Here is a 21,884-nt window from a genome sequence, read left to right on the forward strand (position 1 = left end):
TGTTGCTGACCTCATTTTATCCATAATGTGGGCTCATGGTGGTTGTGATTTGCCTTTTCCTAATAGCTAGTGATGCTGAGCATCTTTTTATGTTTTTTTTTTTTTCAGTCATTTGTATTTCCTCTTTGGAAAAATGTCTATGCAAATCTTTTGCCCATTTTTAAACTGGGTTGTTTGTCTTTTTATTGTTTAGTTATAGGATTTCTTTACATATTCTGGGTATTAACCCTTATCGGATATGTAGTTTCCAAATATTTTCTCCCATTGAATAGGCTGCCTTTTCACCTTTTTGTCAGTCTTTTGAAGCACAAAAGTCTTCATTTTTGAGGAGGTCCCCTGTATCTATTTGTTTCTTTCATTGCTTGTGCTTTGGGTGTAAGTTCTAAGAAACCACTGCCTATCACAAGATCTTGAAGATGCTTCACTTTTTCCTTCCAGGAGTTTTATGGTCCTGCCTGGCTCTTATATCTAGGTCTTTGATCCATTTTGAGATAGTTTTTGTACAAAGTTGAGATAGGGGTGCTCTATCATTCTTTTGGATATGGATATCCAGTTCTTCCAGCAATTGTTGAAGAGACTGTTCTGTCCCAGTTGAGTGGACTTGGCAGCCTTGTCAAAAATCAACTGACCATAAATGCATGGGTCTATACCTGAACTCTCAATTTGATGCCAATGATCAATATGTCTATCTTTATGCCAGTACCATTCTGTTTTGATCACTGGACTTTCTTTGCTGTCTGTTTCACTGCTCTATTCCCAGTACTTAAAACAGTAACTGGTACTTATTAAAAGCTCAGTGACTATTTGTTGAATGAAGCTCCTGCTAACTAATGGGGGAGTATTTCTGATTGACTAAAATGTGTCAGGCCCTGTGCTAGTAAGGTATGGAGATAGAGTGGTTATAATCTATGTTTTTATGGAGCTAACAGTTACAGTTAAACTTCAGACAATTGTATATCGACCAGGAACATTTTCTTTATTGAAATGTTATACAGTTCCTTTAGTGAGATTCTACATGATTTAGTTCACTCAGTAACAATTTATAACAAAAGGTTATCTTCAAAGTGCTGTACTTTTATCCATAGATCCCAAAGACTTCACAAACTGCTTCAATCATTTTTAAAAACCATTCCTGTTCCTCTGAAGAACACAGAGATCAAAGCCCTCAGGAGGAGCCCACATTTATGGATAAAATGAGGTCAGCAACAGTAGCAGATTAATGTCTCCTAACTAATCTCTACTTCCAAAGTTCTCTCAGGAGCTCTATTTTGGTACTTTTCACAAATTTTCTCTTCCACTAAAAGACAGTCAACTTAGTCTCCTTTAAGAAAAAACTGAACATTTTTTTCCCTATACGTTGTATGTTCATACAAATAATTAGACCTTTTGAAGAATCACACACCAGTTTCCCTGATCATAGTAGTTTTGCAGAATGCTTACATTACTCAAAGTCTGGCAGGCAGCTTCCAATTCTCCCTTACAGAATACATGGTAGTAACGATGAAATACAGGACCTGGGTCATGGGATCCATCCGGACCAAATGGCTGAACAGGTTTGTCTTTAGCAGGGTTTCCCTTAAGGTGCCAAGGAACAAGTAGGTCTTGAGAATGAAAAGAAGTCCTGTTAGTGTGAATAGGAAGCTTGGAATTACCAACTTTCCTTGAATTACAGCCTTTCTCCTGCAAGTCATCATTGGAGGGGACAGAACATGCCAAATCTTGACTGTCCACATCAGACATTTGCTCGACAAACAACCCTTGCACTGATGTATTGCTGCTGAGCGCCCCTTTCATTCCTTGGCTAATTCTGTTTCCTCTAAGATACTTGGACTTCCGCTTATTATATTCTTGTTCCATTGCCCAGACATAAATGAGTGCCTTCCCACCAGGTCTCAGGAGTCGAACAAGTTCTTGGAGAGCTGTCACTCTACGCTCCTAATAAAAATAAAAATAAAAATAAAAATAAAAAATTGCTGTTTATTAGCTAGAGGAGATACACAGAAACTGGCAATAGGACTGTTTTTCATTTGGATGAACAGCCTTGAAAATCTAACGAAACATCTTATGTAATACAAGAAAGAAAAAAAGGGAAGGAGCGTTTTGTTCTGTGATTGAGAAAAAAAGTACTGAAGAAGTAGAGAAAAGAGAATTATTATTTTTGCTAATCTTCTCTGAGACTTTTCCCTTGATTGACTAGCTGGGATACATGGAACAAACTGGTGACCTCTTGAAAGGATATAAGTAGTAATACGAAGCACTTTTAACTTAATCATTACGTATATATAATGCTTTTTATAAAAGAAATTGTGTAAACTGTATTATGGGAACTTTTACTTTTGGCCTTAATGAAATAGGCTGTATTAGACTAGGCCTTCTGCTAAAAGCAATCATAAAAGCTGGATGAAATACATAAAACAGCTGCTTAAACGCACAGGAGAACACCACCAAGGGCAGGATTTTAAAGGCTATAATCCTTTATAGAAGAGAATTAAACTAAACTGTACATTCACCCTAGCTTTTCCCTGAGATTATCTGCCAATTTGCAACATGGAGGGAATAGAGTACCAGCAGAAAGCAGAGGAGACAGGGATTAGAGGCCAGGGAGGCCAAAGCAGCTGGGAATTGAGGGACAGAATCTAGAGAAAGGGGAACTGCAAGGCAGTGATACCAAGTATCTATACGCAAATTCCCCTCAAGGCATTTGCCAATTTCTAAAGTATATGTGCACAGAGTGAAATTCCAAAAACCTTAGCACAGTAGCAGCTTGGAGGTTAAAAAGTTACACAGAGATTTTAGTAAACAAACAATGCTGGGGAGACAGAGACTAGAGTTTAAAGCCCACAAAGGTGTAATGGCCCTGGAGCACACCCAGGCTTTAATTTGAGACTCAGAAGTGCCACATCCCAGAAGTGGGGACCAAACTATTAAAGACATAAATCGGCCATTAGTAAACCTTAAAACCAACTCTAACAAATTAGTGATCTGTTTGTACTTTCTCTGCTTGCTCTAAGAAAACTCAGCCCTCTAAGGAGGAAGATAAGATTATCCAAACCTTTTTTTTGAACTTTTTATAGTAATAACATTTATATAACTCAAAATTTCCCATTTTAACCACTTTCAAATATACAGTTCAGTAGTATAATACACAGTATCCTATATTCAATCAAAAATTATGGAGTACGCTATACACAAGCAGGACCAAATGACTGAAAATCAGACCATAGAAACAACCTCCCCCCCAGACACAGACTTCAAAATAACCATGGTTAATATGTTTAAAAAAACTAGAGGAAAAGATGGAGAATTTCAGTAAAGACCCAAAATATATTTAAAAGGCAAACAAATTCTACAACTGAAAAATACAATAAATGAGTTTAAAAGTAAATTAGGACTCTCTGGTGGGCATTCTTATGCACTAAATAGATAATTCCTTTTTAAGTTTTAGTGTGTTGGAATAGCTAGAAGTAAATACCTGAAACTATCAAACTACAACCCAGTAGCCTTGACTCTCAAAGACGACTGTATAACTATGTAGCTTACAAGGGGTGACAATATGACTGTGAAAAACTGTGGCTCATACTCTCTTTACCCAGTGTATGGATAGATGAGTAGAAAAACGGGGACAAAAACTAAATGAAAAATAGGGTGGGATGATTTAGGTGTTCTTTTTTTTTTTTTTTTTTTTTTTAATCATCATTTTATTGAGATATATTCACATACCACGCAGTCATACAAAACAAATTGTACTTTCGATTGTTTACAGTACCATTACATAGTTGTACATTCATCACCTAAATCAATCCCTGACACCTTCATTAGCACACACACAAAAATAACAAGAATAATAATTAGAGTGAAAAAGAGCAATTGAAGTAAAAAAGAACACTGGGTACCTCTGTCTGTTTGTTTGCTTCCCCTACTTTTCTACACATCCATCCATAAACTAGACAAAGTGGAGTTTGGTCCTTATGGCATTCCCAATCCCACTGTCACCCCTCATAAGCTACATTTTTATACAACTGTCTTCGAGATTCATGGGTTCTGGGTTGTAGTTTAATAGTTTCAGGTATCCACCACCAGCTACCCCAATTCTTTAGAACCTAAAAAAGGTTGTCTAAAGTGTGCGTAAGAGTGCCCACCAGAGTGATCTCTCGGCTCGTTTTGGAATCTCTCTGCCACTGAAGCTTATTTCATTTCCTTTCACATCCCCCTTTTGGTCAAGAAGATGTTCTCCATCCCACGATGCCGGGTCTACATTCCTCCCCGGGAGTCATATTCCACGTTGCCAGGGAGATTCACTTCCCTGGGTGTCTGATCCCACGTAGGGGGGAGGGCAGTGATTTCACCTTTCAAGTTGGCTTAGCCAGAGAGAGAGGGCCACATCTGAGCAACAAAGAGGCATTCAGGAGGAGACTCTTAGGCACAAATACAGGGAGGCCTAGCCTCTCCTTTGCAGCAACCGTCTTCCCAAGGGTGAAACTTATGGTAGAGGGCTCAACCCATCAAACCACCAGTCCCCTATGTCTGTGGTCATGTTAGCAACCATGGAGGTGGGGTAGGCGAATACCCCTGCATTCTCCACAGGCTCCTCAAGGGGGCACTACATCTTTTTTTTTTTTTTTCCTTGTTTGTCTTTTTTCTTTCTTTTTTTTTTTTTTAACTTTCCCTTCTTTTTTCAAATCAACTGTATGAAAAAAAAAGTTAAAAAGAAAACAAACATACAATAAAAGAACATTTCAAAGAGACCATAGCAAGGGAGTAAGAAAAAGACAACTAACCTAAGATAACTGCTTAACTTCCAACATGTTCCTACTTTACCCCAAGAAAGTTACATAATATAGCAACATTTCAGTGAACTTGTTCCTACTACATCCATCAGAAATTAACAGACCATAGTCATTTCTGGGCATCCCCAGAACGTTAAATAGCTTATCTGTTCTTCTTGGATTATTGTTCCCCCTTCCTTAATTGCTCTCTACTGCTAGTTCCCCTACATTCTACATTATAAACCATTTGTTTTACATTTTTCAAAGTTCACATTAGTGGTAGCATATAATATTTCTCTTTTTGTGCCTGGCTTATTTCGCTCAGCATTATGTCTTCAAGGTTCATCCATGTTGTCATATGTTTCACCAGATCGTTCCTTCTTACTGCCGCGTAGTATTCCATCGTGTGTATATACCACATTTTATTTATCCACTCATCTGTTGAAGGACATTTGGGTTGTTTCCATCTCTTGGCAATTGTGAATAATGCTGCTATGAACATTGGCGTGCAGATATCTGTTCGTGTCACTGCTTTCCGATCTTCCGGGTATATACCGAGAAGTGCAATCGCTGGATCGAATGGTAGCTCTATATCTAGTTTTCTAAGGAACTGCCAGACTGACTTCCAGAGTGGCTGAACCATTATACAGTCCCACCAACAATGAATAAGAGTTCCAATTTCTCCACATCCCCTCCAGCATTTGTAGTTTCCTGTTTGTTTAATGGCAGCCATTCTAACCGGTGTTAGATGGTATCTCATTGTGGTCTTAATTTGCATCTCTCTAATAGCTAGTGAAGCTGAACATTTTTTCATGTGTTTCTTGGCCATTTGTATTTCCTCTTCAGAGAACTGTCTTTTCATATCTTTTGCCCATTTTATAATTGGGCTGTCTGTACTATTGTCATTGAGTTGTAGGATTTCTTTGTATATGCAAGATATCAGTCTTTTGTCAGATACATGGTTTCCAAAAAATTTTTTCCCATTGAGTTGGCTGCCTCTTTACCTTTTTGAGAAATTCCTTTGAGGTGCAGAAACTTCTAAGCTTGAGGAGTTCCCATTTATCTATTTTCTCTTTTGTTGCTTGTGCTTTGGGTGTAAAGTCTAGGAAGTGGCCTCCTAATACAAGGTCTTGAAGATGTTTTCCTACATTATCTTCTAGGAGTTTTATGGTACTTTCTTTTATATTGAGATCTTTGGTCCATTTTGAGTTAATTTTTGTGTAGGGGGTCAGGTAGGGGTCCTCTTTCATTCTTTTGGATATGGATATCCAACTCTCCCAGCCCCATTTGTTGAAAGGACCATTATGGCTCAGTTGGGTGACTTTGGGGGCCTTATCAAAGATCAGTCGGCCATAGATCTGAGGGTCTATCTCTGAATTCTCAGTTCGATTCCATTGATCTATATGTCTATCTTTGTGCCAGTACCATGCTGTTTTGGCAACTGTGGCTTTATAATAAGCTTCAAAGTCAGGGAGTGTAAGTCCTCCCACTTCGTTTTTCTTTTTTAGAGTGTCTTTAGCAATTCGAGGCATCTTCCCTTTCCAAATAAATTTGATAACTAGCTTTTCCAAGTCTGCAAAGTAGGTTGTTGGAATTTTGATTGGGATTGCATTGAATCTGTAGATGAGTTTGGGTAGAATTGACATCTTAATGACATTTAGCCTTCCTATCCATGAACATGGAATATTTTTCCATCTTTTAAGGTCCCCTTCTATTTCTTTTAGTAGAGTTATGTAGTTTTCTTTGTATAGGTCTTTTACATCTTTGGTTAAGTTTATTCCTAGGTACTTGATTTTTTTAGTTGCTATTGAAAATGGTATCTTTTTCTTGAGTGTCTCTTCAGTTTGTTCATTTCTAGCATATAGAAACATTACTGACTTATGTGCATTAATCTTGTATCCCGCTACTTTGCTAAATTTGTTTATTAGCTCTAGTAGGTGTATCGTTGATTTCTCAGGGTTTTCTAGATATAAGATCATATCATCTGCAAACAATGACAGTTTTACTTCTTCTTTTCCAATTTGGATGCCTTTTATTTCTTTGTCTTGCCGGATTGCCCTGGCTAGCACTTCCAGCACAATGTTGAATAACAGTGGTGACAGCGGGCATCCTTGTCTTGTTCCTGATCTTAGAGGGAAGGCTTTCAGTCTCTCACCATTGAGTACTATGCTGGCTGTGGGTTTTTCATATATGCTCTTTATCATGTTGAGGAAGTTTCCTTCAATTCCTACCTTTTGAAGTGTTTTTATCAAAAAGGGATGTTGGATTTTGTCAAATGCTTTTTCAGCATCTATTGAGATGATCAATTGATTTTTCCCTTTCGAGTTTTTAATGTGTTGTAATACATTGATTGTTTTTCTTATGTTGAACCATCCTTGCATGCCTGGAATGAACCCCACTTGGTCATGGTGTATGATTTTTTTAATGTGTCTTTGGATTCGATTTGCAAGTATTTTGTTGAGGATTTTTGCATCTATATTCATTAGGGAGATTGGCCGGTAGTTTTCCTTTTTTGTAGCATCTTTGCCTGGTTTTGGTATTAGATTGATGTTAGCTTCATAAAATGAGTTAGGTAGTGTTCCATTTTTTTCAATGTTTTGAAAGAGTTTGAGTAAGATTGGTGTCAGTTCTTTCTGGAAAGTTTGGTAGAATTCCCCTGTGAAGCCATCTGGCCCTGGGCATTTATTTGTGGGAAGATTTTTGATGACTGATTGGATCTCTTTGCTTGTGATGGGTTGGTTGAGGTCTTCTATTTCTTCTCTGGTCAGTCTAGGTTGTTCATATGTTTCCAGGAAATTGTCCATTTCTTCTACATTATCCAGTTTGTTGCCATATAGTTGTTCATAATATCCTCTTATAATTTTTTTAATTTCTTCAGGATCTGCAGTTATGTCACCTTTTTCATTCATTATTTTGTTTATATGGGTCTTCTCTCTTTTTGATTTTGTCAGTCTAGCTAGGGGCTTGTCAATCTTGTTGATCTTCTCAAAGAACCAACTTTTGGTGATATTTATCCTTTCTATTGTTTTTTTTGTTCTCTATGTTATTTATTTCTGCTTTAATCCTTGTTATTTCTTTTCTTGTACTTGGTTTAGGATTGGTTTGCTGTTCATTTTCTAGCTTCTTCAGTTGATCCATTAGTTCTTTGATTTTGGCTCTTTCTTCCTTTTTAATATATGCGTTTAGTGCTATAAATTTCCCCCTTAGCACTGCTTTTGCTGCATCCCATAGGTTTTGGTATGTTGTGTTCTCATTTTCATTCGTCTCTATATATTTAGCAATTTCTCTTGCTATTTCTTCTTTAACCCACTGATTGTTTAGGAGTGTGTTGTTTAACCTCCAGGTATTTGTGAATTTTCTAAGTCTCTGATGGTTATTGACTTCTAATTGTATTCCATTGTGGTCAGAGAATGTGCTTTGAATAATTTCAATCTTTTTAAATTTATTGAGGCTTGTTTTATGTCCCAGCATATGATCTATTCTGGAGAAAGTTCCGTGAGCACTAGAAAAGTATGTGTATCCTGGTGATTTGGGATGTAATGTCCTGTAGATGTCTGTTAAATCTAATTCATTTATCAGATTGTTTAGGTTTTCAATTTCCTTATTGGTCTTCTGTCTGGTTGATCTATCTATAGGAGAGAGTGATGTGTTGAAGTCTCCCACAATTATTGTGGAAACATCAATTGCTTCCTTTAGTTTTGCCAGTGTTTCTCTCATGTATTTTGTGGCACCTTGATTGGGTGCATAGACATTTACGATTGTTATTTCTTCTTGCTGAATTGCCCCTTTTATTAGTATGTAGTGGCCTTCTTTGTCTCTCAAAACATCCCTGCATTTGAAGTCTATTTTATCTGAGATTAATATTGCTACACCTGCTTTCTTTTGGCTGTAGCTTGCATGAAATATTTTTTTCCATCCTTTCACTTTCAGTTTCTTTGTGTCCCTGTGTCTAAGATGAGTCTCTTGTATGCAACATATTGATGGTTCATTTTTTTTGATCCATTCTGCGAATCTATATCTTTTAATTGGGGAGTTTAATCCATTTACATTCAACGTTAAAACCGTGAAGGCATTTCTTGAATCGGCCATCTTATCCTTTGGATTATGTTTGCCATATTTTTCCCTCTCTCTATTAATATCCTTTATTGTACCCATACCGAATCTCTTTAGTACTGAACCTTTCTCCAAGTCTCTCTGTCCTGTCTTTGTTTCTCTGTCTGTAGGGCTCCCTTTAGTATCTCCAGTAGGGCAGGTCTCTTGTTAGCAAATTCTCTCAGCATTTCTTTGTCTGTGAAAAATTTAAGCTCTCCCTCAAATTTGAAGGAGAGCTTTGCTGGATAAAGTATTCTTGGCTGGAAATTCCTCTCACTCAGAATTTTAAATATATCGTGCCACTGCCTTCTTGCCTCCATGGTGGCTGCTGAGTAGTCACTACTTAGTCTTATGCTGTTTCCTTTGTATGTGGTGAATTGCTTTTCTCTTGCTGCTTTCAGAACTTGCTCCTTCTCTTCTATGTTTGACAGTGTGATCAGTATATGTCTCGGAGTGGGTTTTTTTGGATTTATTCTATTTGGAGTTCGCTGAGCATTTATGATTTGTGTATTTATGTTGTTTAGAAGATTTGGGAAGTTTTCCCCAACAATTTCTTTGAATACTCTTCCTAGACCTTTACCCTTTTCTTCCCCTTCTGGGACACCAATGAGTCTTATATTCGGACGTTTCATATTATCTATCATATCCCTGAGGTCCATTTCGAGTTTTTCAATTTTTTTCCCCATTCTTTCTTTTATGCTTTCATTTTCCATTCTGTCATCTTCCAGGTCACTGATTCGTTGTTCAACTTCCTCTAGTCTTGTACTATGAGTGTCCAGAATCTTTTTAATTTGGTCAACAGTTTCTTTAATTTCCATAAGATCATCCATTTTTTTATTTAGTCTTGCAATGTCTTCTTTATGCTCTTCTAGGGTCTTCTTGATTTCCTTCATATCCCGTACTATGGTCTCATTGTTCATCTTTAGTTCTTTGAGTAGCTGCTCTAGGTGTGTCTCTTCTGGTCTTTTGATTTGGGTGCTTGGGCTTGGGTTATCCATATCGTCTGGTTTTTTCATATGCTTTATAATTTTCTGTTGTTTTTGGCCTCGTGGCATTTGCTGACCTTGATAGGGTTCTTTTAGGGTTTGTAGACCAGTTGAAGTCCTTATCTCTAATTTATCAGATCTACAGCTTCGTGGAGTACACTTTCTCTAACTAACCAGCAGGTGGCGTCCACGAGCCACCTGTTCTCCACAAGCCAGATCTCCCCTGCTTAGCCTTTTTGGTGAGTGGGGGAGTGAGTCTTGTGGGGCCCAATTGGTGTCCCAAGCTTGCGTGTGTAGTTGGTGTTGCCTGCCCTGTATGTGGGGCGTGTTTCTGGGCAGTCGGGGAGGGGGGGTGGCTCTAACAATCAAATCTCCCTGATGATCCTAGAGTTTTAAAGCTACTGCAATAGTCTAATCCTTCAGTTCAGTCCTGCCACAGTTTGTCTCTGCCACTGACCCACAAGTCTTTGGTATTGGCGTATGGCTCCTGAGACTTGCAAGTGGGCCCCTCTTCCAGGCTGTGCACCCCGGGTCCTCTGTTGAGGGATGACTGTGCTATGTCGCAGGTGAGTGCCGTCCCCCCAGGGCAGTTCTGGGCTGCTGGGCTGTGTTGGGAGGCTCCCAGTCTGCTCAAATGATGGCTGAATGGGGCTCTGTTAATTCACACTGCTCCCCCTTCCCAGCTCTGGGACATTCAGCTGAGGTTGCAGGGAAGGCTAATGTCCACGCCCAGTTTTGTGGTGTGTGCCTGTTATTTGAAGCACTTCCGTCACACTGGGTTGTCTGGGGCAGCTCTGGGCTATGGGGCTGGCGATGGGCAGGAGTGTTTCCTGTCCACCAGGATGGTGGCTGTGAGCGGACACCCCCCTTTTCTTGGGAAGTTGTGTTGTTTAGTGAATTTTCTCAGCCACTGGATTATTGCCTTTTGTCTCAGAGCTCTCTTAGTTCTGCTCTTGACTTGACGTGCCCAAATTTCAATTCTTTGAAGCTTTCTGTATTGAGCTTCTTAGAGTAATTGTTTTAGAAAAAGCAAAAAGGATTTAAAAAAAAAAAAAAAAAAAAAAAAACGGCCCACCTCAGAGATCTAATGGGTTATTGAAATGCTAATAGACAAAGCAACCAGGGCCATTAAGGAAAGGTGCACAGGGCAGAGAGATCAGCCTTGCTTCGGGATTTGCATATGCGCCTCAAGGCCTGATCTCCGCCCTTCCCCTTTCTGTGTTCACCAGAACTCCAAAAATCCTCTGCTTTTATTTTGGAGTTTTTCGTGTTGTTTTTTTTCTATGCCTGTCTCCTCTCTGCTGGGCTGGCTGCTCTCAGAGTCTCTGGTGTCTGGTCTCAGTCTATCTATGGTTGGAGTTTGAATCAGTAGAATGAGTTTCCGATAAGAGCAGCCACTGCAATTCTCCCTTCTCCTTCCTGGAGCTGACAGCCCCTCCTCCCCCGGGACTGAGCCTGGCAGGGAGGGGCGCGGGTCCCCTGGCCGCAAAAACTTACAGATTTCGCTGATCTCAGCAGTTCCACGTTTTCATGAGTGTTGTATGAAGTATGCCCAAAGACAGATTGCTCTGTGGTGTCCAGTCCATGCAGTTCCTGGCTTTTTACCTACTTTCCTGGAGGAGTAACTAAAACATACAGCTCACCAGTCTGCCATCTTGCCCCGCCTCTCCTAGGTGTTCTTTTTAACTTTTATTTTTTATTCCTATTTTTATTCTTTCTGGTACAAGGAAAACGTTCAAAAACAGATTGGGGTGATGAATGCACAACTAAATGATGCTACTGTGAACCGTTAATTACACACCATGGATGACTGTAAGGTATGTGAATATATCTCAATAAAACTGAATTAAAAAAAAAAGTAAAGTAGGTATACCCGACAGAGAACAATGGAACAAGAATTCAGTTCAGAATAAAGTATGCAGATTGACACATAGAGATGAAAAAGGATGGAAAATATAGAAAACAGTGTAAGAATATGAACAGAGTAATAAGTCTAACACCGTTGTAATGAGGAACCCAGAAGTATGGAAGAGAGAGAATGAGACAGAAGAAACAGCTGAAGAAATACTAGCCAAGAATTTTCCAAATCAAGATATACAAAAAGCTCTATGAACCCCAAGCAGGATAAATGTATAAAAGATAATAGTAATCACAGTCAAAATGTTGTAAATAAGACAAGAGAAAATATTAAAAGCAAATAGAAAAAAAAAAAAAACAATACACACACATTACCTTTAAAGGAACAACAATAACACTTAAAGTTGACTTTTAATGGAAACAATGGAAGACAGAAGACAATGAAAAGAAAATTAAGCGTCCACCTAATAAAAATATCTTTAAAATGAAGGCAAAATAAAAATGTTTTGGACACAAAATCTGAGAGAATTTGTTACCAGTTGTGCCAGTTTGAATGTATTGTGTCCCCCAAAACGCCATTATCTTTGATGCAATCTTGTGTGGGCAGACATATTAGTGTTGATTAGACTGTAATTCTTTAAGTGTTTCCATGGAGATGTGACCCTCCCAACTGTAGGTGATAACTGATTGGATGATGTCCATGGAGGAGTGGCCCCGCCCATTCAGCATGGGCCTTGATTACTTTACTAGGGCACTATATGAGCTCAGACAGAAGGAGCAAGCTTGCTACAGCCAAGAGGTATACTTTGAAGAATGCACAGGAGCTGAGAGAGGAGCTTCAGCTTACAGAGACATTTTGGAGATGGCCTTTGAAAGCAGACTTTTGCTCCAGAGAAGCTAAGGGAGGGCAAATGCCCCAAGAGCAACTAAGGGTGACACTTTTGAGGAGCTGTAACCTAGAGAGGAACATCCTGGGAGAAAGCCATTCTGAAACCAGAACTCCGGATCAGAAGCCAGCCACGTGCCTTCCCAGCTAACAGAGGTTTTCCAGATGCCATTGGCCATCCTCCAGTGAAAGTACCCGATTGTTGATGTGTTACCTTGGACACTTTATGGCCCTAAGACTAACTGTGTAACCAAATAAACCCTCTCTTATGAAAGCCAATCCATTTCTGGTGTTTTGCACTCTGGCAGCATTAGCAAACCAGAACACCAGCATATCTACATTGAAGAAAATAGCAAAGAGAATTCTTTAAGAGAAAAAAACTAGCCCCTTATGAAACCTTGAAAATGCATAATAGAACACCAGAAAGGATAAATAACATGAGTAAATATAAATGAATATTTACGGTATAAACAATAAAAATAATAATATATAATTAATAATGCCAAAGCAAGACAGGGCTAAATGTAGTTAAACTGTTGTGATAATCTTGCACTATTCAGGAAGGGGTAACTTAAGGTAGACTGTAATGTCAAAGATATAGGTTATAATCGCTAGGGTAACCATTAAATAATATTAAAAGGATCTAGCCAGCAAGCTAACAGAGGAGGAAAAAATATAATAATGCATTACATTAAGGACATAAGCCTAGCAATCAAAGAGAATTAAGATTTGAAGTGTTTGTACACACCTATGCACACATATGTATACAATAGTTGATAAAAGAAATTGATGTTTCCAGTTGCACAGCTCTCCTAGTCACAGATGATACCTTCTTTAATTATCCAAGTAACAAATACTCTATTGTACACCTAATAATCCAATCAAAACAGCCAAAAGGCCAAAGACATAATTTCAGATTATATGTTAGAATAGGAGGAAACAGCAAATCAATAAAATTCATGAATATTTCTTAGCACTTTAATTATAAATTCTTGTAGAAAGACAATACTTACTACTGTTGCAAAATGGTGAATGACGGCAATGGAGATACAGGCATCACAAGACTCACTACGGATTGGTACTGCTAACGCATCACAGACAAAGGCCTGAAATTGCCTCTCTCTACAAATGTCCACAAGGTTTTGGCTACAATCACAACCAATCTATAATAGAGAAAGAAAGAATTTCAAATCATTTTGTTTAAATGTCATGAGAAATGAACAGTTATGGGTTTATTCCATAGCTTAAAGTCATTAGACATTTCATATACACTGTGAACTAGTATGACACTACCAGTTCTTAGAGTCAGAATATATACTTGAAGGAGAGCATTTATTACCTTTATAGGTATCAAACAGAACTCAAATTACTGAATGGAAACAAAATGCGTAGAATAAAAATGACAGTGATGGAAAAGGGAGGTCCCATTTTGTATCTAAGTGTTCATCACTCAGAATCTGGATCTTTCTGTAATATCACACACACAGATTGTCATTGTCACTTTTTCTCCTTTTCCTTTCTATTTTTAAATTCCTTCAAATTTTTATATCAAAGGTAGTACAAAGAATTTTAAATCCTCCCTAAAATGTTGCATAATGTCAACAACAGGACAGAAAATGGCTTATTTATAAATATTCATATATATGACATAAAAACACACATGGGCTTAAACTGTGTATTTTTATTCTAGTATATAATTTTTTATAACTTATAGCAAAAAATTAAATATGCAATTCTAGAACTACAGGTAAACATGAAAAAAATTTCAAGCTAGTAATCAAAGATGAAAACTAAAACAAGGTTTCATTTTTCTCTTATTAAACTACCAAAAATATTGTAAAACCAAAATATACTATAGTGATAGTAAAACTCTCACATAGTGCTGCTTGTAGTACAAATTGGCTCAACCATTTAAAAAGCAATTTGGCAAACTACTTTTTACGGAAGATAAAAATGTTCACAACTTTTGACCCAATAATTATGCTTCCAAAAATTTATCCTAAGAAAATAATCCCAAATATGGAAAAAAGTAAAACAGGCTAATAATAACTAAGTGCCTTTTACTCATTGTCCACTATGTATTAAAGTAGATTGTGCCAGTTTGGAGCTGTTATGGACCCTAGAAAGCCATTTTCTTTTAATCCAATCTTGTAGGGTAGGACCTATGATTAGATTGTTTCCATGGAGATGTGACCTCGCCCATTCGGGACGGGTCTTGTTAGATCACTGGAGTTTTTAAAAGAAGCTAAGAGAGACCTTTTGGAGAGAAGCTAAGATATGTAATACAGAGTTTGCCCCTCAGGAGAAGCAAGGAGGGCCCACAAGAGCTGACATAGAAACAGATGTTTAAGACACTAAGCTAAGAGATGAAGCTCTGAGTTTGCCCTGGAGAAGCTGAGAACCCACATACGCTTAAGGAGAAAGCCACTGGAATCAGAAGCTGAAAACAATGCAAGCTGGGAGCAAAGGACCACACATGCCTTCCCAGCTGACAGAGGTGTTCAGGATGCCATCGGCCTTTTCCTCAGAGAAAGTATCTACCATTTGATGTCTTAATTTGGACATTTTCATGGCCTTAGAACAGTAAATCTGTGAACTAATAAACCCACATTGTACAAGCCAGTCCATTTCTGGTATTTTGCATTTCGGCAGCCTTAGTAAACCGTAACATAGATTCTTTGTATTAGCACATTTAATCATCATAACACAGTGAGTTCGGTATTGTTATCCCTATATAAGGAAATTTTGTCTCAACGAACATAAGTAATTTGCTTAAAGTTGAATGGTAGCTAAGTGGTGGAGCAGGGATTTAAATATGGATCTTTCTCCATATTTTTTTTCTTACATTGCATCTCAATATACATGGCCATTATGGTGTTATTTAAAATAGTTCCAAACAACCAAAATGTCTAACAACATCCACTTAATTAAATATTATAAAGTCAAGGAACTTTTTAAGGCTAGTTATCAAAATGAAAATGTTAAGTAATATAAATGAGTTATCAGTTGTTTGCATACAGATCACTATATGAAACATTTCTAGGAAAAATACTGGAAAGGTAATCATCACAATAACTTGGCTTATTAAGGTGATTAGATTATAGGTAAATACCTTTCCTTTTGTCCATTTTCTGAATTGTGGTTATATTATTTTGATTTCTTAAAAATACATTTTATAAATTATTAAGAACATACACAATTATAGGAAAAATCAGACTGGCAGCATATGGTTTAAAGCACAGAGAAACAGGCAAAAACAGTAAAAAGAGCATACTAAACTCTAGATTTGAATTCTGGCTCCACTGATAACTAGTTGAGCAATGTAGAAAAAAGCTACTTAATATCTGGGAGCCTCTGATTCCTCATCTAAATAATAGGAATAAGAATACCTACTTCTCAGGGCTAATATGAGAATTAATAAAATGGTAGATAGTAAATATTTTATTAACCCTAAAGGTGCTATGCAAATATTAATTACTGTTACTGTATGGAATAAGGGGTGGACAAAAATTCTTACCTTGGATTGTAGATATAAAGACAACTTCATGTATCCTAAAGGTATCTTACACTGAGTTAAGCCTCATCCATTTTGAAGCTGTCACATTTCCTTCAATGCTGCAGAACACAGCACTGCATATATTCTGGTTTTCATGGAAGGAAGTGAAGGGTAAATTCACAGATTTGCCCTCAGGCATTCAACATTTTGAACGTTGTTCCAGTTTGCTAATGCTGCTGTTATGCAAAGTACCAGAAATGGATTGGCTTTTATAAAGGGGGTTTATTTGGTTACAAAGTTACAGTCTGAAGGTCATGAAAATGTTCAAATTAAGGCATCAGCATGGGTATACCTTCACCAAAGGAAAGCCAATGGCGTCTGGAAAACCTCTGTTACCTGGGAAGGCATGTGGCTGGCATCTGCTGATTCCAGGTTGTGTTCCAGCTCCTCTCTCAGCTCCTGTGCACTCTTCAAAATGTTGCTCTTGGGGAATTTTGTCCTCTCTTAGCTTCTCCAGAGCAAACTCTGGGTTAGCATCTCTGAAGCGTTTGCAAAAATCTGCTTTCAGCGGCCATCTCCAAAACGTCTCTCCTGTCTGCTCTCCAAAACATCACTCTCAGCCGCTCAGAGCTCCTTCTGTCTGTGAACTCTTTTATAGGATTCCAGTGATTTAATTAAGACCTACCCTGAATGGGTGGAGTAATACCTCCATGGAAATTATTTAATCAAAGGTCTCACCCATAGTTCATTGAGTCACATCTCCATGGAAGCACTCAATCAAAGGATTCCAACCTAATCAACACTAATATGTCTGCACCCACAGGAATGCATTACAGAATATGGCTTTTGATGGGATATAATATATCCAAACTAACACAAACGTAATTCACAGAACTGAATTATATATTTGAATGTGGTTAAAAGGGGAAATTTTAGTTTACTAGGGTAAAAGTTAAAAAAAAAAACAAAACCCTGGGACTGTACAACACAAACAGTGTTAGCTACAGCTAATAGTACAATTATAAAAGTATGCTTTTGCTAATAGTACAATTATAAAAGTATGCTTTCATTGTAACAATATACCACATTTAATGCAAGGGGTTAATAATAGAGTAGTGTATGGGAACTCCGTATTTTGTGCAGGCTTTTTCTGTTAACTACAGCTTCTCTAAAAAAAAAAGTAAAAGAAAAAGAAAGCCAACAACTAGTACGGATGTAACTGAAGAAGTCTAAAAAAAAAGTTGTTGTAGTTGACTTCAACCTAGTTTTACTGTCACAAATGATACCTTACTAGATAAAACCACGGGTTAATATCAAGAAAGTACAAAAGCAGAGTCTACTGAGAAACAGTGTTGGACAATACCTAAAGATAAAAATAAAAGAAGATATTTTGTTTACTGTGATTATAGTTTTGATTTTAGTGGCAAATCAAAAACCTCCTTCCTCTTCAAGAATAACTTGAACTCACTAGACCTTATTCTTTATAAACTAAAATTTAAGAAGCTATGTGAAAAGAAAGAATTGTAAACATGATGACACTATATGAATACCAATGTCTTATGTTAATGAAAAGCTATTCTTTTATCTGCCTCTTAATGCACACAGTCTACCTTTCCTTAATTGCAGTAGTAACATTCTTCATATCGGTGTGCAATATCTAGGATGAGGTAAAAATAAAGATTATAAACAATCTGATGTACTACAATAACCTGTGATTGTAGACTGCTCTCATTCTCCTTACCCACTCGCTTAACTCTAGTCCTTCCTCCCCCAGTCTTGAGAAAGTGGGGCTCCAGTCTTCACACAGCAATGTTGATATAAATATTTACAACAGTGTGTTAGAATGGGGAGAATTTCCTACTTCCTAGCACAATAGGGAAAAAAGTGGCTCACGGAAAAAAATTATAGCAACTGAAAACAGAAGCTTTGGTGTTTGGCAGAAATGGATTCAAATCTTGGGTTTTGTACTGTAACCTTTGTCAAGTTATTTATTCTATTTGAGCCTTAGTTTCCTCAACAGTAAGATACCAATAAATTATAAACTTTTTTTTTCTATAGTGAGTAAAAGAACACTGAATTTGGAATCAGAAGATATGGGTTTAAGTTCCAATCATGTCCCCTAATTATATGACATTAGGGAAATTATATAACCTGTATGAACCTCAGTTTCTTCATTTATAAAGGATGAATGAAAATGTCTGTTTTATCCTTCTCATACTTAGAAGCAAAGCAAAGAAAATGGCTTCTATAAAAATCCTCTCTAATCTGTAAAGATTTTTTATAAATATCAGATAGTTTTACTTATAAAATGAACCTCTTAGAAATCAAATCATAAAGGGGGAAAAACACAAAAGACGGCATGTCCATAAATTTCTAAGGGAATAAAAAATTGAGTGAGAATGTTCATTAGTTTTCAATCTGTTTTTGTAACTCTTCTGCAATGTCATAAACAGAATGTTGGCCACTGAGTAAAAGGAAAATAAAGGGGTTTCATGCCTTCAAATGTGTATGCTTCATGTTCTGCTATAGTACTTTACCCAAAATCAAACAATTCTGAGTATTACAAACCTTAAAAATATGGGATATAACTTTTCTTTGACTAAATATTTATAAAGTATGCCAATTAAATTATTTGGTAAAAGCAATTTATCAAGGAAAATTTTAATAGCACTCTGGTCTAATTTATGATGAAAATGAAGTCACAACAAACTTCACAATAATTTTCAATTATGAAAAAACATTTGAATTAGAAGGTTTATTTTTTATTTTAAGTTACCTAAAAACATCTTTATATCATGAGGAAGACAGATGACAACCATTGCAAATAAAGCAAAAAGGAAATCAAAAGCAAAAGTTACTTACCATATATAACTCCTTATTGATGCCAAGATATTTTCCATTTCCACATCCAACATCAGCTACTATTGAGCCACTTGGCAAAGCTTTCAAAAACTCCACAATATGTGGCCAAGGAGTGTGTCTTGTGCTGCTGAAATGCCCAGCAATTTCTTCATAAACACGATGGACATACTCTTGTTCCAGCTGTGAGGCTTCTTTATCACTCTCTGGAAATGAGGGTGGAGTTTCTTTCCTCTGGCTGTCACAGACCAAAGGGTAATCTAAATGAAAAAAAATAAAGCAATATCAACTTTTCATTTTTATGCAAATGATCCATAAGGAATCAAGTTTCCCTGAAAGAAAAATCAAATCAATTTAAATCTGTTGATTGAAGATAGGTAAGCTCTGATTTATCAGTAAAACAAACAGCTCTTACCTAACAAGCCCAATAATATGTGTGAGGGGAATAATATAAAAAGAAGGGGGAAAAAATCCATTTACCACAAAATGTGACTGCATTTCTGCATCTGCCTTATAATGAAGATACCTATTTCAACTTGGTTTTAAAAGTCCTCTTATTCAGGAAAGCATCATGATGGGCTTGGCATAACCAAAGTAACAAGTGTTAGGGGTTTTTCCCTTGGAACATGAAGACAGGCATTCTGGGGGCCCTCGGAACGCCAGAAGAGGAACAAGACCTGGAAGCAAAATGTCATTTGGTAATAATCACAAACATTTACCATATACTATTTGAAGCAGTTTATATGTATTGTCTCAATTATCATAGCAACACTAAAAGATAGGTACTATTACATCCATTTTACGGATGAGGAAATGCAGCACACAGAAGTTAAATAACTTTCCAAAGTGACAGAGTTAGTAAGACTTAAAGCTAGGATTTCAACCCAAGCAATGTAAATTCTGAAGCTCACATTCTCAAATGACTACACTGTGTTGTCTCCTTCAATAGGAATGAGCAAACGCCAAGGAAAACACCACCAAGTTGAGAACTGAAATTTTGGACACAACGTCATACATGAATTTTGAAGTTGTTCCCTGTACTCTGTAATAATGTCTAACACTAACAAAATTTTTGCCTGTTCTCTGCTATGTTATAATCTCTCTCTGTCTCCAGCCAAAGTCTATCACACACAACATCTTTTGTTGAGTAATGTTCTAGAGAATAAAGGAAGGAGTAGTGTGCCCAGAGAAAGACAGGCAACACTAAAACAATAATTGGAAATCATGTGACAGCAGAAAAACAGGCTGTAGTGTTGATGGCTTCAGAAATGGACATAAAACAAATCTTTTTTCACTAACTATAACTAGAGGATGCCACAACACAGAAAGGACTAGAATGGGGATGGGAGTGTCTAGTCCATATTAATCAGGGAAGAGAAGGTCTACACATTTTAATTGGGTATTTACAAAAATGGTAGCCCCAGAAGCTTGAGGACTCTAAAAATATACCTGTTGAAACAGATGGGTTACACTATGTTGATTAAATAAGAAATATGATTATAACATACATTATATGTTACTCTAAATTGGTCTTAGTAAATTCTATTCTCTTGAAGATTATCAACAGAAAGTTTTGACCAAAAGTATCCAAAGAATGGCCTTGAACTTAAAAAAAAATCAGTAAACTGAATACCTAACCAGAGCTTCTTATAGGATCTCTTACATTTAATAAATGCCCCTAACAAAAAAAAATTTGCAAAGAAACAAGCTTGTCTCTAAAACTAGACTTTAAATTCCTTGAGAATAGGATCCATCCTTCACTTTTCTGTATCTTGTAAAGCTACGTATAGTGTTAAGACACTCACCAAATATCATTTTTAAATGATTAAAAAATTGATGTTTTAAGGCCTCAATGACACTTTTAGCAAAAGAAACAAAACTCTGTTTTAAACTTTACTAACATCCAAATACCAAATATAAACATTTCAAATTTCTAACAGGATAATATCTTGTAGGTAATAAAGGTTTTTGATTTAAAATCTGATTTAAGATTATGAATACATCCAAAGGCCCATTGTTAGATATTGCCCATAACCTAATCCCAAGATATAAAAAAGATATTATCACTATTATTATAAAATATCATTTATCAAATGTAAAGGGTTTTTGTTAATTGAATCCAAGAAATCCAGGTCATAATGTACTTGTTCAGACAATTCAAAATAGCATCCTCTTGACAAGTTTTTGAGCACTTCTTTTATTTCCCTTCTAGGTTTCCAAATCAACTAGAACGTAAACCACTGTTTATCCCCCTAGAGTTATCTACTGTAGAGCAATTTATCATCTCCAATTTCCCTGTTATGCTAATGAGAAGTAATTTAGAATTTTGATAAGCTTTTTCTAACAAAATCTATTTTTGTAGAAGTGATATTTTATGGTCCTATAGTTGTAGCATTCTTAATGATGACTTCAATAAATAAATGTATTTGGTTTCCAACTATCCTTAAGTTCTAAGCTTCAGGAAAATAAAGATGAATAAGATGCAGCCCCTGCCTTTAAGAAGTAAAAACTCTAAATGGGTGGTTAAGGAAAGTATATGTAAGTATAATACAAGGCAAAACATGGGAAATGCCATTAGAGAAGTTGAAACAAAACTTTCCTTAGTTCCAAAGGGACGTTGAAGGATTTTCATACTATATTTACTCCATTTCACAGTAGAAATAAAGTTACATACTTACTACAATTACAAGGTGTTTGCCTCACTTTCCTAAATGTAAATGATGTTCGTATTCCCCTCTTGCTTAAAGTTAAGTCTCCAACATCGCTGGTAATAGTTCCACTTTTACGACTCTTAGATGCTTGAACAGTATCAAATTTTCTGGGTGTGATTCTAAAAACAATAATCAATAATCAAAATAATTTACACTGTATTCACAAAAATGTTAAGGGAACAGAGCAAATATCTAATGGATTCCCTGAACTGTTAGGCACTGTGATGAAAG

The 21,884-nt window shown here is 36.7% G+C and overlaps 1 protein-coding gene across 7 annotated transcripts in view; it reads right to left on the reverse strand.

The window, feature by feature from the left end:
• Positions 1 to 366: 366 nt before the first annotated feature.
• The window catches only part of ALKBH8 (alkB homolog 8, tRNA methyltransferase), a 78,867-nt gene continuing 57,349 nt past the window's right edge, over positions 367 to 21,884 (reverse strand). For all 7 annotated transcript variants that reach the window (XM_037841318.1, XM_037841315.1, XM_037841317.1 and 4 more), the window contains 4 exons: positions 21,621 to 21,772; positions 18,946 to 19,202; positions 13,601 to 13,750; positions 367 to 1,935 (listed from right to left, as the gene is read on the reverse strand). In XM_037841318.1, coding sequence (XP_037697246.1) covers positions 1,378 to 1,935; positions 13,601 to 13,750; positions 18,946 to 19,202; positions 21,621 to 21,772 — 1,117 coding nt within the window. In that variant the 3' untranslated portion in view covers positions 367 to 1,377. The remainder of the gene's footprint in view (positions 1,936 to 13,600; positions 13,751 to 18,945; positions 19,203 to 21,620; positions 21,773 to 21,884) is intronic.

The sequence above is a fragment of the Choloepus didactylus genome, chromosome 6, assembly GCF_015220235.1.
Source record: "Choloepus didactylus isolate mChoDid1 chromosome 6, mChoDid1.pri, whole genome shotgun sequence".
NCBI lineage: Eukaryota > Metazoa > Chordata > Mammalia > Pilosa > Megalonychidae > Choloepus > Choloepus didactylus.